This window comes from Morone saxatilis, unplaced genomic scaffold (genome assembly GCF_004916995.1).
Source record: "Morone saxatilis isolate NCDOM2014 unplaced genomic scaffold, NCSU_SB_2.0 Contig9, whole genome shotgun sequence".
NCBI classification, from domain to species: domain Eukaryota; kingdom Metazoa; phylum Chordata; class Actinopteri; family Moronidae; genus Morone; species Morone saxatilis.
This window is the reverse complement of record NW_023340268.1, coordinates 7,090,631-7,107,768: the sequence shown is the minus strand read 5'-3', so window position 1 is coordinate 7,107,768 and position 17,138 is coordinate 7,090,631. Positions and strand designations below refer to the sequence as shown.

General features: G+C 37.5%; 2 protein-coding genes across 2 annotated transcripts in view; both read left to right on the top strand.

Annotated features, from left to right (window-relative positions):
* cratb (carnitine O-acetyltransferase b) overlaps positions 1–7,146 on the top strand; it is a 14,411-nt gene extending 7,265 nt beyond the window's left edge. Inside the window, exons 6-15 of the mRNA XM_035681267.1 lie at positions 420–594; positions 805–895; positions 1,748–1,835; positions 1,921–2,021; positions 3,410–3,529; positions 4,079–4,201; positions 4,410–4,545; positions 4,675–4,737; positions 4,829–4,966; positions 6,227–7,146. Of these exons, the coding sequence (XP_035537160.1) occupies positions 420–594; positions 805–895; positions 1,748–1,835; positions 1,921–2,021; positions 3,410–3,529; positions 4,079–4,201; positions 4,410–4,545; positions 4,675–4,737; positions 4,829–4,966; positions 6,227–6,430 (1,239 nt within the window). The 3' untranslated portion in view covers positions 6,431–7,146. The remainder of the gene's footprint in view (positions 1–419; positions 595–804; positions 896–1,747; positions 1,836–1,920; positions 2,022–3,409; positions 3,530–4,078; positions 4,202–4,409; positions 4,546–4,674; positions 4,738–4,828; positions 4,967–6,226) is intronic.
* A 1,204-nt stretch (positions 7,147–8,350) lies between these two features.
* Positions 8,351–16,254, top strand: ppt2b (palmitoyl-protein thioesterase 2b). Its single transcript, XM_035681666.1, has 8 exons — positions 8,351–8,816; positions 9,702–9,855; positions 11,055–11,150; positions 11,966–12,073; positions 12,189–12,272; positions 12,921–13,005; positions 13,517–13,571; positions 13,889–16,254. Exons 1-8 carry the CDS (start codon positions 8,631–8,633, stop codon positions 14,030–14,032), a joined length of 912 nt encoding a protein of 303 aa, XP_035537559.1. The 5' UTR covers positions 8,351–8,630; the 3' UTR covers positions 14,033–16,254.
* Positions 16,255–17,138: the final 884 nt, after the last annotated feature.

Here is a 17,138-nt window from a genome sequence, read left to right as displayed (position 1 = left end):
TTTAGCACCACAAACAAAATACTGTAAAGATTTCTAAACTCGAACTGTTCAATCGAATAGTTTTAGCCATAAACCAAAATGAGTTATATTTTTTAAAGTGTCACTGGATCAAATCTGTCTAGTATTCAGTTTGTGTTTGCAGCAGCAGCACTGCAGATGATGGCATGGGCGGTGATTGTGAAATCGAAAAGCTCCAGAGGTTAAATTAATCACTTCAAATATGTTTACTGTGGACACAACACGCCCAAAGACAGTCTGAAGCAAAAAATTGTATAGAGTGGGGGCTGCTGAGGTCAGGTGACACCCACTGTTGCCCCAAACAACACAGAAAGCTTCACCCCTCTAACATCTTTTATCAAATTATCCGTAGAGGAAAGACGTAACAAAGATGGCCTCCTTTTTCTCCGTTTGTCTACTAGTTCTTCCAGCTGGAGGTTTACAACAGCGACGGCTCTCGGATGACGGAGAGTCAGATCCACAGTCAGCTGCTGAGGATCCGGTCTCAGTCCTGGAAGACGGACAAAGAGCCTATGGGCATCCTGACCAGCGAGCACCGCCACACCTGGGGACAGGCCTACAACCGCCTGCTGAGAGGTACAACACAGCACTGTCAGATGGGTGCATGGGTTATATACTGTTAAAATATAGTAGGAAAATGATAGTGGGTTTATGTTCCACCTTTCAGGGTTCTGTTGGTTTCCTTTTCATTTCGGGGCATCTTTATTGGATACCACAAAGATATGACAGTAAATTTATTCTTTAAATACTCTGTTTCTTTCCATGTTGTCTCTGTGTGTGACATAGATAAACTAAACAAGGAATCAGTGCGGCTGATAGAGACGGGACTTTTCTCCTTGTGTCTGGATTCTCCAGTCATGAGGATATCAGATGAGAAGTATGCACACACGCACACACACACCACACACACACACACACCACACCTTCTCGTCTCCTGTTTCTCTCTTTCTTCTTTTTATGTACCACACTCAAGTATTTCTGACTGTCTTTTGTTAAATACATTGTGTAATCCTTTGTGTGTGTTAAGATACCATTGTGCTGTCTGATGACATTCGGTCTTAAGCAACACACTTAAGTACAATTGTCACTTCCTCCATTTGAAATGTCATATCTAAGGAATGTTACATAGGTTTAAATGTCTTGAATAGTTGACATAATCATTCCTGGAGTCACAGGCAGTAGTGGAGTTAGTTAGTGCAAGAACTACTCTACAAGGAACTTTGATTTTGTGTTGATTCTGGCGTCCCCTGTGGACAAAAGCGGTAGTGTTTCTTTATTTTGTTTTCTTTATTAAACCATTTCACAACCAGTTAAAAACTCTTTGAAATACCATGGTCTAAATACTATACTACTACTATACTACTATATACTGCATTATATTGCAATTGCAATTAAAAGTACAGGTATATATAATATTCTGTTTTTATCACTAACAAATACATGTAGAAGCATTTTAATGTTGTAGATGTGGAGCCCATTTTAATACTCTGTATACTACTGAGTAGATTAATGGTATAGTACTGCATCCTATCATTTAAGTATTTCATATGTTACTTTATGTAAAAGTAACTAGTTACTACAAGTGTCAAATAAATGTAGCGAAGTAAAATGTAGAGTATTTCCCAATGAAATGTAGTGGTTTAGTATAAAGTAGTATGAAATGGAAAGTATTGTTATTTATTGTTATTATTATATGTTGATTTTTGCTTGTTCCAACTTTGATTGACAGGTATGCCAGCCGTAAGGCCGCACAGGTTCTGCACGGAGGCGGGACGTTCTCCAACAGTGGGAACCGCTGGTTCGATAAAACACTGCAGGTGAGCAGGAGGAATATACACGTAGGAGAAGGAAACGTTAGTTAAGACCATCAACTAACTGCCAGCTCTTCTCTGTGTTGGATAGTTTGTGGTGGGAGAGGACGGCTCCTGGGGTCTTCTGTATGAACAAGCCACAGCGGAGGGTCCGCCCATAGCAACACTGCTGCATCATATCCTGGATTACTGGTGAGATAAAGGGTTAATGAGGAGACATGATCATATTCTTGTGTATTGTGGTGCTTTATGTATTTTTTTTTGTATTTAAACAATTTTCTATAGTAACTAGGGATGCATGAAACAGATTTCTTTCAGCTGATACGATAGCCGATAATTACCTGCCTCTCATGGCCAATACCGATATGATATGAAGACATTTTAGTGTCTTAAAAAGAAGTTTATAACCTGTAGTTTATGCACACCTGAGGGTAAAAAAAAAGGCTGAGATGTAGTGAGCAAAGATAGACAACAAACAAACAACAGTTCTGAGTCTTCAAAATGTTTTTTTTTTCTAGTAAAGTTCCTTTAAAAAATACACTATTTGGCTTTCATAGAACATACAGCCTATTGAACATTTTGCAAGAATAAAAAATAAAAAATAAATATTATTAATACATATATTTTGCATAAATGTGTATTTATAATATAAATATTATAAATAAATTACTATTATTATCAATATCCTGTGCAGTTATCTCCCATCAACCATATCAGTATATAAAAAGGTGTATATACTGTACACATAACTTTTTCAATTTCTATTATATCTTGTATGTTGTATCTTGAGCTGCTGTAACAAGCTAATTTCCTCAATGTGGGATCAATAAAGTTGATAATAATTCTTATCTTAACTGATAATTTATCACTATAGTTAAAAGATATGATTTAATTATCTAAATACTTAATAATATAAATTTCCATTTACTGGCTGATTATTTATTGGCCTTGATAAATATCTTACACCCCTAATATTGACACTTTGAAACACACAACTGAATTCAGTGTGTTTATTTGAATCTCAGCCTGTAGCATTTAAATTGAGCACAGCGAGAATTTATCTCACTGGTTAAAAGCAATTCCTGGCATGTAATCCTTTTTTTATCAGCCAGTAGCAAGGGGAAGTTAAATTTAGACACAGCTGACATTAAAGTAGTGTTAACTTGTATGTTGGCTTTAAACTTATTCTGTTAAAGTCAAACTCTCAACCTTGATCCTATCTTGCTTGCCACAGCCTGTTGAGGCTCTCACAATCCACCAGAACATGTATTTTTTTTAAATTACTGAAGCTCAATGATACTAAAATGTTTTTACTTTATTAGTTTTTAAGTTTCCACACTCATTTGGAAGACAGATTGACTGACATTTTTCTCATGAAACACTGTTGCTGATCGCTGGCAAGTTGCAGCTAAATGTCTCATTACAGAACAGGCAACCAAATGCACAGTGATTTTAGTGAAGAAGCATAAACAGATTTAGCCAAAATGGATCATTATGATAGAATATAAGCTGGAAAATGGCTGGATTTCTGCTTTACATCTGCCTTTCTCTTGAGTAACTCTGTGTTTTCTTGACTGCAGCGAGAAACCAGACCCAAAGAGAGCCCCGCTGGTCCCTCTGCCGATGCCCAAGAAGCTTTACTTTCACATAGACCGAGAAATTAAGAGAGACATAGAGCACGCCAAGCAGAACCTCGACATGTAAGCTTCTCACTTCTTCTTGTGTGTTCTTCTTTCAGGGTGGAGTGTTTGAGTGTGAATTTAGAGTCTGTGCAGAATGATAAGAGAACAATGACCTCGCTGCACAGTGTAAGCTCGATGTTTGCTTTTGCCTCAAAATCTAACCACGCTGAAACAAACACGGCCTACGGGAAAATTACACGAGTGTAAACGCATTTATCTTCTCTCTGTGTGAATGTAACCTTGATGAAAAGAAAGCTGTCATTAGCTCGACTGACTCTTATAATCACTTAGAAGTTGTTATTGCGATCCGGGCTTGTCACACAAGGCTTTATATCACTACTGTGTATTTTTCAGTTAAATCATCCAGATGCCAACATCTAAAGGAGGAATAAGCTTTTTATTACATGCAATGTTGAGCTGGACAGATGTTACCTCTGCCCAAAATACTAAATACTAAATACTAAAATAATTTAGTCACATTAGTTAATTTGCTGTAAAACGCTGGAAGTTCTTGAGTTTAGAACAATTTAATTGTGAACGCAAAATAATGATTTAAATTCACCGCAGACTAATCAACGACCTCGACGTGAACGTGTTCAACTTCAAGAGGTTTGGCAAGGATCTTCCCAAGCAGCACAAGCTGAGTCCAAACTCTTTCATCCAGGTCGCCCTGCAGCTCGCCTACTACAGGTCAGTGACGTCATCAAGTATTCAGGTCACAGGATGTTTTTTTGTTTTTGTCTCTAACTCAGATCAACGTTAATACCACAAATGCCTTATCTTAATGGTTTGTTTTTGTATTGTTTGTGGTTCATACTGGAACGTACATCAGTGATCAACCAACATGATTAAACATTGAAGTTATCAGATTTTACTCCATTTTGTTGTCGTTTTTTAGGGTTCACAATGAGGTCTGTCCTACCTGTGATATCGTCTCTCAGAGGATGTTTCGAGGAGGAAGGACAGAATATATCCGCTCACCCACAAATCAGACACTCAAGTTTATCCTTGCCTTTGATGATCCATCTGTGTCGGTGAGAAACGCTGGTCAATTGTTCCACTGTGGATTAATTTGAACTTGTTTAGTGTCAGGTGATGTAACAGAGAGGAGAAATGTGGTTTAGCTTGTAATCATAGTGTTTTGTCTTTATTTTTTGATGCAGCGGGAAGCAAAGGTAGAACTGTTCAGAGAAGCTGTTGATGCTTATGCAGCTCTGACTGATCAGGTAAATAACAAGTAAACTTTCAACAGCTTTTGTCAACTGCTATTGACTAATAAACACTTATCTTATAGTTTTTTTCCCCTGCTCTGTTCAGGCACTTAAGGGACATGGCATTGAACGCCATCTGCTGGCCCTCAAGCTGCAGGCCATCGAGGAAGGACTGAGCATTCCCAAAATCTTCATGGATACAGCCTACGGCCTGGCAACGCACTGGAAACTCAGAACGGGGCAGGTGTGTATTTATAGTGTTTAAGCAACATTATGCAACTTTACTACTTTAAAAGAACAGCTTCAAAATCATTTTGTTGCTGAGTTGTAATAGGGTGAGTGGTGCCTGTTCTTCTCCTGTTCTGTTACTGTTTTTGGTGAAACTGGATCTTATTTTATGGAGAAAATGTTTTCTGGTTTTCCCTCTGATGTCCTCTGGCTACTCTGCCTCAACCCTCTGTGATTTACAGAGTTTCCTGATGGACAGTAAAGTAGCCGTACTGGTGTTGTACATTGGTGTTTACACTGGTAGTACAGCGGCTTTGGTCCGCCGGGAAGAGGAAGTTTTGGTCAGAAAAGTTGTCGACTGGCTGGTTTTTGATCATAAGTAATGTAATCAACAGTGTTATTGCACTCTGAAACCAAATCACACAATTATAAAATCTTACATGACGTCACTTTTAAGTTGGTTTGAGATTTAATTTACAGTAGGTGCTGACAGTCCTGTAGCACAACAGGAAGTGGGAATTTTTTATTTCTTTTTAAATGATAGTCTAAATATGTAAGAGGGAATTTTCAATCAGCAGGTTTCCAGTTGTTCTGGTGCATGTGATGTTTCTTAATGTGATGCATTTACTGTCAGTGTATTTTGGGAGTTTCCAGCAGTCAAACTGCTTATCTTCTGTTTTTTTAATGATGAACTTCAGACTTATTTGCTCCTCCACGTCCTACAGTATACGGCTGATTTTGCTCTTGAAGTCAGAAGTGTTTTTTATGGCCGGTTGTAATTTACCACTTTTACAAGTCACATTTTGTGTTTTTACCCCTTTACAGTGTAACAAGCTACTGTGTATAGTAGTTGTTCTTAATCTGGTCATTCACTCTGGATTCATCCTGCTTGATCAAAGTCGACACTTTTCCTTTATGTCACTGTGTTCTGTAATTTATCGTATAATTTAAATACAGTGCATTGAATAAAGGACAGGAGTTGTCACATGATTTTATGTCAAGGATAACCAAATCCCATCACAAATTCCCAGAGACCAAGTGACTTAAAAAGCTTGCTTTGTCTCTAATATTCTCTAGTATTTTGAGGTTTTTCTTGAAAAACGTTTCTTTCTAATCAATTAATTGTTTCAGCTGTATAAATATCGGTGTCCAAATTAATGATTTGAAGTAAAACAAAAAAAATATTCAAGCTTTGTTTTCAGCCCTGTCACCCAGTCTTAACATATACATTATATAATGGTACATTATATCATGTTATCCTCTCTCGTTCCTTCAGGTGCCTGCGAACACAGACAGCGTGATGTGTTTCGGGCCGCTCGTTCCTGACGGTTACGCCATTTGCTACAACCCGCAGGCAGACCACGTCCACTTCTCCATCACCGCCTTCAACTGCTGCGAGGAGACACACGCAGGGACATTAGCTCTCACCCTGAAGGACACCTTGTGTCAGCTACAGGAGCTGCTGCAGCCTACTGTGTAGAGCTGCTCTGATCCAACGGGATGAACCCACTCTTCTACACCTGGAGGGAAAAAAACACATTATTTTCTTAAAACAACATTTCGTAGAAGTCTTGATGAGGCTTGTTTATGACGTGGATATTTTCTTGTGCATGCCATGCAATGCTTCAGTAGAGCGGTTAAATCTGAGACCATATTGAAGACTGAACACAGAGTCTCTGATGTGCTTTTGATGCTTTTTTAAAGCTTTTGATGAAGCCATAAATCGCTTTCCTTTTCTAGCAAGAGCTTAGCAAGCACACTGCATTATAGTCACTACAATGGGTACACTTGGAGACATCTAATGCTGCAATATCTCTTGGTGAAAGCGAAACAAAGTTAAAGCCAGCCTGACACTCCGTCATTAATCAAAACAAGAACGTGTTTAAACTGACTGCACTCCTTTCAGAAGCCACAGGACGAGCAGCAGCCTTTCTGGTACCCTTTATTGAGAATGAATATGTTTCATGTGTTGCTCTGCCATCAGAGTTTAAATGTTTATGGAAACCATTGATTTTGTAGGTCAACACGTCTGTTTGAAATGGACCAAAAGCCAGAAAGCTGGTTTATTAATGGTGACAGTGCATGTATGTATTTACTGTGTTTTGAGATGAGTGTGAAGAGGTTTTGGCCCTGAGGGGGTTGTGTTGTTCTGCTCTCAACCTGCAGAACTAGTCAATAAAGCCTGCTGTCACATGGTTTCTTGTTTAAGTGAATGTGTTTATATGTGTGTGTTTGTGTGAGAGTATGACAGTTATTAACCTCAACTGTTTGTTACGCTTTGTGCCTGTGTGATGGCATCCTGGCAGAGATCAGAGAGCTATTTCAGTTATGCAGTAAACCTCATGAAGCCGTGCTGACAGTGAACAGCTGTGAGACCCAGGGCAGGACTACCAATCAGAACTCCAGACCCTCTGTTATTTGATTGATTGCAAATTTGTAATAATATGCACCACAACACAATAGTCTACTGTGCTGTATAAGAGTCCCGTGTCAAAATAATAAAATAAATAAAATAAGGGCCCACAAATATTTGTTTTTCCAGGGCTTCCTATTGGGTTAACTCGGCCATGATGAGACCTTTTAAATCACTTTTCATATAAAGACTGAGGTATTTAAATACAGCAAAATGTCCTCTTTTTGTTCCTGTACTTCCACTGCAGCTCAATCAGGGAAATACAGAGGGGATTTTCTACTGAAAAGACAATAACTTTGAAAGATATCCACTTGATTTGAGTAATTTGGACAGCTGAAACCTCAAATGAGCTTCAGATTAACTATTTTTACAGGGAATGAGCTCATTAGGAGGGGATCTTTATTTGCCTGTATAACAGAAATGATTACAGCAGGCAAACTCTGTTTCAGTGTTTCATTCCTGCTTTGTTAATCATTGATTCTTACTATAAGTCTGTGTCAAAGGTTTGTTACTAAAAACTAAAACTAGGTGTGTAAAACAATTTAATTTACTGAAATAAAAAATAAAAACACAACAAGGGGAGGCATCGGTTCATATGTTAATTGAGACTGGGACGTCTACATTACTGTGAGTCAACGGCCTTCACAAAGTTTGTATTGTAAGACCTATTGAACTTCTCGCCCCTAACAAATAACTTATCGTATAATAATAAAAAACTGAAACTTATCAAAACTAAACTAAAACTAAAGATTTTTGAACAATAAAAACTTGATTGAAAAGTCACTGGATTAAAAAAAAACAAAAAAAGGACTAATTTAACGTTATTACGGTATTATTACACAATATATATAACATATATATATATATAATGACTGTTATAACCACACAGTGAAGGGGGGGTGCGTTATATGTCCCTGCTGCTGATTGGTCGAGCGGTGACCGGAAATGACGCCAGCAACGTCCGTATCACTTAATTTAAAACCGGAACAAACAAAAGAAACCAAAGCAAAGCCCAGCAGCTGCTCGGAGTTTACGTTGAAGTGTCAATAAACAATAAACACACAGTGTGCGTGAAAACAGGATTATTTAAAGGACACTGACGAGCGGACTTCGGCTCTTCTTCACCTCCGCTTGGGAAAAAAAGAAAAGAAATGGAGATGATAGCACAACATTAGCCAAACATCAGGATTTTATGTTTTTATTTTATTTTGCAGGCTTTTCTTTAGTGTTTTTTTTATTTTTAAATTTTTTTTTTTTTTGAGTAATAATGAAGGGCTCCCATTTTTCTATGTCGAGGAGGAGGAGGAGCAGCAGCGGGGCGGCCGGGCTGCTGTACCCGCTGCTCGGTGCGTGTCTCTGGGCTGCGGTGGTCGGGTACAAGCCGGTGATCATAGTGCACGGTTTGTTCGACAGCTCAGGGGATTTTAAAAACTTACAGCGGTTCATTAACGAGGTGAGTGGTCGGAACAAACTGGGGCTGGCTCATTGTGGTGGTAGATATTTCATGGAGAGCAAAATAAATGTATTTGATGTCACAGAGGTTCACCCTATACATTATGTACTGCAGGCCTTACAGCTTGTGTGACCAGATGTTATCAGCTAAACGTGGAGCCACATCATGCAATATGTACTGTGTCACATCATTTAGCTTTTATCATAATGGTAGTGGAGTAATGGAGTCTTGTAATGTACATTGAATTAGTTTTCTGCATTATTCCTGCAGCAATACTGCAGAAAATTGAATGGTTAGTGCTGTGATGTAAAGTTTGTACACTGTTGTCAGCACAAGAGTTCAAGCTGTACAGTGAAATGTGCCCTTACCTGCTTTTATTCTTGCATCCACACACTCTTTGAAACCTACACACACTTTGAGTGACCTGGTGGGCTTGAAGTGGATGTAATGCACAAAGGAAGTTATTTGTGGTGACTCTGGCAGGATTGATGAGGTTAAACCAAAGATTAAGTTCCTCTTTTTTTTCACATCTAAAAAGCCTAAAACCATATTTCTGGAGGAAAAAGAAAATCGAAAGCGGAAATTCAGACCGCACTCTCTCTGCTTCAGTTAGTCTGTACTCCTGCCTTCTTACCAAACAACCTAATGAATCATCAATACTTCAGGCACATCCTGATCAATCAGTAGCTAAACATCCCGATGGGCCTTTGATATAAGAGGAGCTTTACCGTCCAGCATTGCTTTTAAGAGGTTAGCGTGTTGTTTCCTGTAGCTGTTTCATGTTTCATGCAACAATATGAGGTATTAATGGCACTCAGGACCAGCACAACCTGTTCATGATGTAAAATCATCATCATAAAATCCATCTTCTTCTCTCTCCCGCAGTCTCATCCTGGAACAAATGTGACGGTCATCGACTTGTTCGACAGGAGTGCCAGCCTGCAGCCCATGTGGAAGCAGGTGGAGGGATTCAAGGCAGCTATTTACCCAATAATGCAAAATGCCGCAGACGGGGTCCACTTTATCTGCTACTCACAAGGTGTGTGACATAAGACATAAATGTGGTATTTGCTCAAGATTATGAAGCAGTCTTGGTATGTGTCTTTAGTTAAGATGTCATTCTTGCAAACATTGACCTCAGAGTAACACTTTATTCTGTAAATTGTAAATATTGCACACATATATTTAAAAGATGGGGCTTTACAAGACTGTTGTTTTCTTCTCTGGATGAATTTTTTAGGACTCTTGGGATTTCTGCTTCAGGCAGGAGTTGGAAATTCCCAGCCAGCAGCTTGTAATTCATACTGTTAAATGTTCCAGTTAGTAAAAACCAGGGGAAGAAATATATATGCAGATGGAGGTTTTTGTTTCCCAACATACATGTAAATTACTCATCATTTTTCCAACATGTTACCACAGAACTACACTGAAACTGAAATGTATTTTTTCGGGAACATCAATGTAAAAAATAATTGTTTTAATTGGAAGTTCTTTATTAGGAATAACCCATTGAGATGTGCTATCTTGTTTTCAGGAGGGTCCTCAATGACATAAAGTACTATATACACAATTACACAAAATATTTAACAAAGATAACAACAGTATAATTAAACTAAATGAGACCATAGAGACCAAAAAACAGTAAATATCAAGATAAAATCAGAGGAGAATACACCAAGCAGAGCATGAAAATAGATAATTCATTCATAGTTGAAACAAATAGTCAATTGATCAATTAATTGAATGAAGAAAAATGTATTGCCAACTATTTTTATTAATCATTTACACAATTTATTCAAGCCAAGATGCCAAACTTTTCAGTTAATTAAATATCTGTAGGTTTTTGACTAACAAAGACTTTTGAAGATGTCACCTTTTGATTTACAGAGATTATAATGTGCATCACCTCTTCATGGTGTTCTATTGTCTCAAACAATTTAGTTTGATCCAGAAAATAAGCAGTTTAATTTAAATTTGATTGTTAGTTGCAGCCCTGAATATAACAATTGCATACATTTTTGGGGGTTAGAAAATTAGTTCTCTTCAAATTTTCAAAGCATCATGAAGTTGTACTTTCCTCATAAAATCCAAGATTTTCCAACTTCCAGCAGTACCACATACACAGCAAGTGATAACCTACTTGTGTTGGTCCACTGATACACCTCTGACAGCAGAGAAACTCCAAAGCAGGTAAAAAGACTGATGAAAAATCTCTTCTTTTTTTTTACATTATCACAGGTGGGCTGGTTTGCAGAGGAATCCTCTCCACTCTGTCTGACCACAACGTTCAATCTTTTATCTCTCTGTCTTCGCCTCAGGCCGGGCAATATGGAGGTGGGTTAACCTTTTTAAAACTTTTTTACCGCAATATCTCATTGAGGATGAATAGAATGAATAAGAAAACACCCATGACAGCAAGGGTATAAATGAGCAAATCACAGACCCTAAGGGATGGAAAAAAATAAATATTAGAAAAAGAGAGAAAAACTAGATTACACAGGAAGACATTATACAAAAATCTCAGACCTTGAATACATTACACAGATTAGGGAGTAACCAAACGATTGAAAGCAGTGAGACGCCACGTGGAGATGATTATAGAGTTATGTTCCTGTGAAACGTTTCCCCAGAAATTCAATATCAGAGGGCCAGTGCCAAAAGGAGTATATGTAAGACAAGTACCTGAAATCGATGTTTTTAGAATAACAGTGTGTCAAATGACAACATAAAATGGATCGCTTGTGGAGATGAGGCTACAGAGAATTATCACCTGACTTTACGGAGCTTTATAGTGCTCATTGTTTAGCTGTCTGCCTGCAACCTTCCTGTTTTGATTCATTGCTCTCAAAGGATCCCCTAAAAAACTAGTGAAGCTTTGGGACTTTATTTCTATTTGTGCCGGGGGAAAAAATGTAAGCAACCTAAATGATAATGTTTCTCTGTAACTGCTGGATGTTTAATGTTTGCTAACACCATATCAACTTTTAAAAGGTGTTTATATGTATATGTTGTGTTCATAAGTTGTTTCTGCTGCCCCCAAGTGGCCAAAAAGATCAGTTATTGCGGCTTTAACATGTTAATGACGAGTTGCTTCTCTCCAGCTCTCAGCCTTCTCTTCATCCTGCTCTTTGTCCCTTGTTTTCCTTCAGACACAGACTACCTGAAGTACCTCTTCCCACAGTTTGTGAAGTCCAACCTCTACCACCTCTGCTACACTGCAATAGGTCAGAGGATATCTATCTGCAACTACTGGAATGGTGAGAGTCCAGGAATAACTTTCTCATGCAGTTGACACACAGACGGTGTGAGTTTATGAAGCAAGAAGTTTGACGTACCGTGTTGTTGTCCTCTCTCCTCCTCCTCTGTCTCCAGACCCTCACCACAGAGACTTATACGTGAACAGCAGTGATTATTTGGCTCTGCTCAACAGCGAGAGAGCCAATCCTAATTCAACAGGTCAGCACATTCCTTGTGGGTAAAACTCATCCATATTTAATGTATGTAACTATCAAAGGGTGTATCTCTTTCTTTATGATGCAGCAGTGACCAGTTTTGACCTCTTTAGCTTGTCAGCATAACAATGTTCTGCAGCTGCTTCAGCTCCAAATATTTTGTGTATACAGCTGGTCCTAAGGACATCAGAGTGCTGAATAATAGGAAAACACAAAACAAAAAAGCCGGGGGGTTTCCACATTTCCTTTTTTTCTCTGAAATATCTTTATGTGTATATCTAAACAAATAAAACAAATGTTTAAATTAAATGTTCCTTAACATGTTAAATACTTTAACATATAGGCTACATTGTCAATCAATTCTAGAAATGAGAACATGAAGAATAAATATCGCTTTTTTGTGTTATATACCAAAATTAACATGGATGAGATAGTACAACCAGCTAGTACAACATCAGCATTAACTGTGGCCACATAAATAAACATATGATTGCATTTACACATTTCTAAAGATATCAACAAAAACAGAACATTATGAACTTTGTAGAACTTATAGCAGAGCTGTTGTACTGGATTGCAATAGACTGTACTGATGTACCCAATAAAATGGTCACTGAGTGTCTATTTACTGTGTTTTATGTCTCAATCTCAGAGTGGAAGAAGAACTTCCTGAAAATCAAAAAGCTGGTGTTGATCGGAGGTCCAGACGATGGGGTCATCACTCCCTGGCAGTCGAGGTGAATTCATCTTCTGTCTTCTGATCTGACATATGATTTCATTTAATGATCTTTCTTACAGACAAAATGTTTTTATGGTAATTATGGCATATTTGTAATGTTTTCTACCATATATACACTTGAGGCACACAGTTGCACAAATCTGAGTGGTGCTAAAATGCCTCTAAAAGACCAAAGTTGATTACTTCATTGAATATTGTTCATACACTTCTGTATCCCTGATGAAGTCTGTTCTCTGCTACAGCTGAGGTATTATTATTTGCAGTTTACTTTGATTCATATACACTGATTGAACTACGGGTTTGCAACAGTTTTCTCCTTTTCTATTTATTTGTACAGCTTGAATGCAGCTTTTTCTTTACAAGGGTCCCACAGTGGAACATTTTCTATGCTGATTTCACACATTACTCGGCTGTGCTTGATGCGACTTACGTTTTTTGACTGTGGATTATCAGATGACTCATGTGACACTCACACTGTATAACCTTCCGTCTCTCTCATGATTTTATAGTCAGTTTGGATTTTATGACGACAATGAGACTGTTGTTGAGATGCAGCACCAAGATGTGAGTAAAATCACACAACAGACACACATACACAACACTTTTTTTCATATAACGTTTACATTGCACACAAAGATCTACTGTCCCACTTTCACAAATAAAATCTGCCACAAAAAAGGTTAACTTCCTAAATCATGACTCAAGTGTCAAACAAGTATAAGTCATGGGAAATGAGGGACATTTTATTCTAGCCCTTATATCATCATATAAAAAGCAATTAAAAGATGAATGGACTCGTTCTTCATCCTCATCTAGATCACGTAATGATCTAAGCCTTTCCTGCACCTTTATTTAGAAGAATCTTTCTTTCCCTGTTTCAGTTGTATTTAAGAGATGTTTTCGGTCTGAAGACGCTGGCAGCTCGTGGAGATCTGATCATCTGTTCTGTTCCCGGCGTCGAACACGTCTTTTGGCACTCGAATGAGACGGTGTTCCACGTGTGCATGGAGAAGTGGCTGGTGTAAAACAAAACTCTTTTACAGCACACACACATACACATACACACACACACTTACCTTGCAGTTTTATAAGCTCTTACCTTCCACCATGTATTAAAATCTGCCTCTACAACCACTGTAAAGTATCCTCACAAACATTTGTGGGTGTACTCTTAAGGATGTAATCAAATTTTTTGGATTACAGTTAGAAATGAATTTAACATCAGTGTTGCCAGCGTTTGTTCTTCCTTGTACTTCCTGTATGTGGTCTCTTATGCTCATCTTAGTAACTATAAGGTTAAGGTTTTTCGGGGAGTTGGATAAGATGATTGATACCACTCTCATGTATGTGCAGTGCATGTGAATCTACATCCAGTAGCTGGTTAGCTTAGCTTAGCATAAAGACTGAGGGAAACAGCTAGCCTGGCTCTGTCCAAAGGAAACCAAACCCACCTAACAGCTGTAAAGCTCACTAATTAACAAGCTTTATGTTGTTTGTTTAAATTGCACAAAATATGAAGTGTGAAAAGGTTATGGTGGGTTATGTGCTGGACTATTTCTTAGCCGGACACACTTCCTGGAGTCTTGTCATCACTGTGAGGTTGCCAGGCAACCAGCGAAGACTCCAGGAAGCTAGTGCCAAGAAATAACCCTAATAAGGTTACCTGTTTCCCCTTTTTCCCATCTTTAGACTAAGCTAAGCTAAGCTAACAGCTCATGTTTATCGTACGGATGTGAGAGTGTTATCAATCTTTCTTGTCTTACTCTACGCAATTAAACTTTACTTAAATATTAATTTTTTTAACCGTGCTGCTGTCGGACAAATCAGGCACGTCACTGTGTGTGTTTGCTGATAGGATTTTCTCAGAAAATAAGTACAAGGCACAAACTGTCAGAAGCAACAAATATAAAGGCTTCCATAGGCTTGTTAAGTTTAACATTTAAGGAGCACTTCAGCAATTTAGTATTGTTTTTCTATAAATTAAAGGGACTTGTAAGAGACAGATTTAAGAAAAAAGGGTCAAAAATCAAATGTAGCAAAGGCAGAGAGGCTGAAATATCCTGGCTTTTATTCCCAAATGAATGCAACTCAGTTGTACCTTTTTATTTAACCCTACCTGTCTGACGTTGGCTTTTTTGTTGTTTTTTGTGTCAAGCTGACTAAAAATTGGTGAAGTGCCCCTTTTAATATATAAAAAAAAAAAGTTTATTACTTTAAAATACTGAGTCCACATACATACAATATCTATCTGTGTGTGTGTGTGTCTGTGTGTGGTTGGTCATACATACCTCAAAACACCACACAACACGAGAGTGCCTGAGCAACGTTCTGTCATCTTGTCTACATGTACAGAATCACTGCCCTGCTCATCTTACTGTATGATGCAGTAATTTATATATATCTTTCTACCCTTGCATTTTTAACCCTGGGGTAGGGGGTTGGGGGGTGGTCATGTTTTTAGTGTGAATATCATGTTTATTATCATTATCATGCAGTGCTTTGCAGCTTTAGTAGATTAAGCCTTAACTCTTCCCCATATGCCTCTGTGTTTCATGTCCAATACCGAAGTGCTATGATACACTGCCTTTAGTGAAGGTGCTAAAATGGATGGAGAGGGGTGGAGAGAGAGATAATGGCCAGAGAGTGGCAGTACTATATTAGTGTTTACTTGTCTACCAGACTTTTGTATATGGCAGTTTGTACCTCCCATCTCATTTAGATATCTCAGGCGTTTAGCAACCTTCATGTTTTGTCTGTTTTCTGTCAGAAAAAGGGATTGATTTCTCTTAAATGTTTGGATTCTATTGGATGTTTATGGTTGCCTGTTGTGCTTATATATGTTTCCTAAAAGAAGAATGGAAATATCTATTGTGTGATAAACCAAGAATGTTAATTTGATCATAGTACGCATTGCACAATATTTAACCAGATGAAAAGAAGGGAAATGATGAGGATTGGATGATTTTAACTGTTTTAAAGTTGTTAGATTTTTTAGTATTACTTTTAATATTGTTGCATCCTTTGTTTCATGTTTACTTGTACAAATTAGTTGACCTAACTGCATAAGGTAGGTATTTAAGGGATGTCCTCTGCGTTTTCTTGCTTTACAAACAGTAATTGTGGATATGGACAGTTTTTTTTAAACCCAAACAGAACCTACTATTTTGACACTGTCCTACAATTTCTACAGTATTTGGTCTGCCAATGAAACTGTCAAATGTTGTCAATAAAAGAAGGTTTGAACATCTTTTATTGTCTTTATTCATCTCTGTTCATTTGGTTCAGGAAATACATGACTCTTAAAGAAAAGAAAAGAAACTGGAACATTAAAGTGAATAATCATACATCCTAACCATAAATTCCCACTCATTTGTGGGATAATTCGTTCTTAAATTCATAAATTCCACTTATCACAAATATAAATATAAGTAAAAAGATCAGAATCAGAATTATGTTTATTGCCAAGTAGGTTTTTACACCTACGAGGAATGTGTCCTAATGCATTGGTGCATAAAATATACAATATACAAATCACACAAAAAAATAAAGTACTTTCAAAATATAAATAATTAAAGATAAGAAAAGAAAACTGCAGAAGACGGGAGTGCATTAATGTAATGCATACTGTATATACATGGGTATAAGAGTCATAATGAGGCCAGCTGCAGACGGGCAGAAAAAGAAACTGCTTTTGTGGCGAGAGGTTTGGGTCCTGATGGACCGCAGCCTCCTGCCAGAGGGAAGTGTTTCAAAGAAATATCAATACAAAAATTAAGAAAGAGTTCCTTATATTTCTTTATAGTTAAATTCAGATTTTATTAGTATACTGACTACTTAATCCTCTTAGGGCCATGTTTTTTTCTTTTAAAATACTGTAGGCTTATGAGACCTAATTTAGGCTTTCAACTTATATATAATATGTTTTGCTATATTTGGGTTGTTTTTTGGGTGAATTTTAATTAGTTGAGGGAAGTTTACTGTGTAAAATGTGCATATGTGTTATATTTGCTGTAACTATTTTGTTTTTGACAAGTTTATTTCCAACTGAAAAGTTGGTAGATGTTATCTTGTTTGCAAGTGAAACGTAATATATATTATATAGTATTATATATTAGTATTAATATTGATGTA

Coding starts and splice junctions, on each gene's coding strand:
- ppt2b (XM_035681666.1), top strand. CDS start 8,631: ATGAAGGGCTCCCATTTTTCTATGTCGAGGAGGAGGAGGAGCAGCAGC. Junction 11,151..11,965: donor TCAGGCCGGGCAATATGGAG/GTGGGTTAACCT, acceptor GTTTTCCTTCAG/ACACAGACTACCTGAAGTAC. Junction 12,074..12,188: donor TATCTGCAACTACTGGAATG/GTGAGAGTCCAG, acceptor CTCTGTCTCCAG/ACCCTCACCACAGAGACTTA.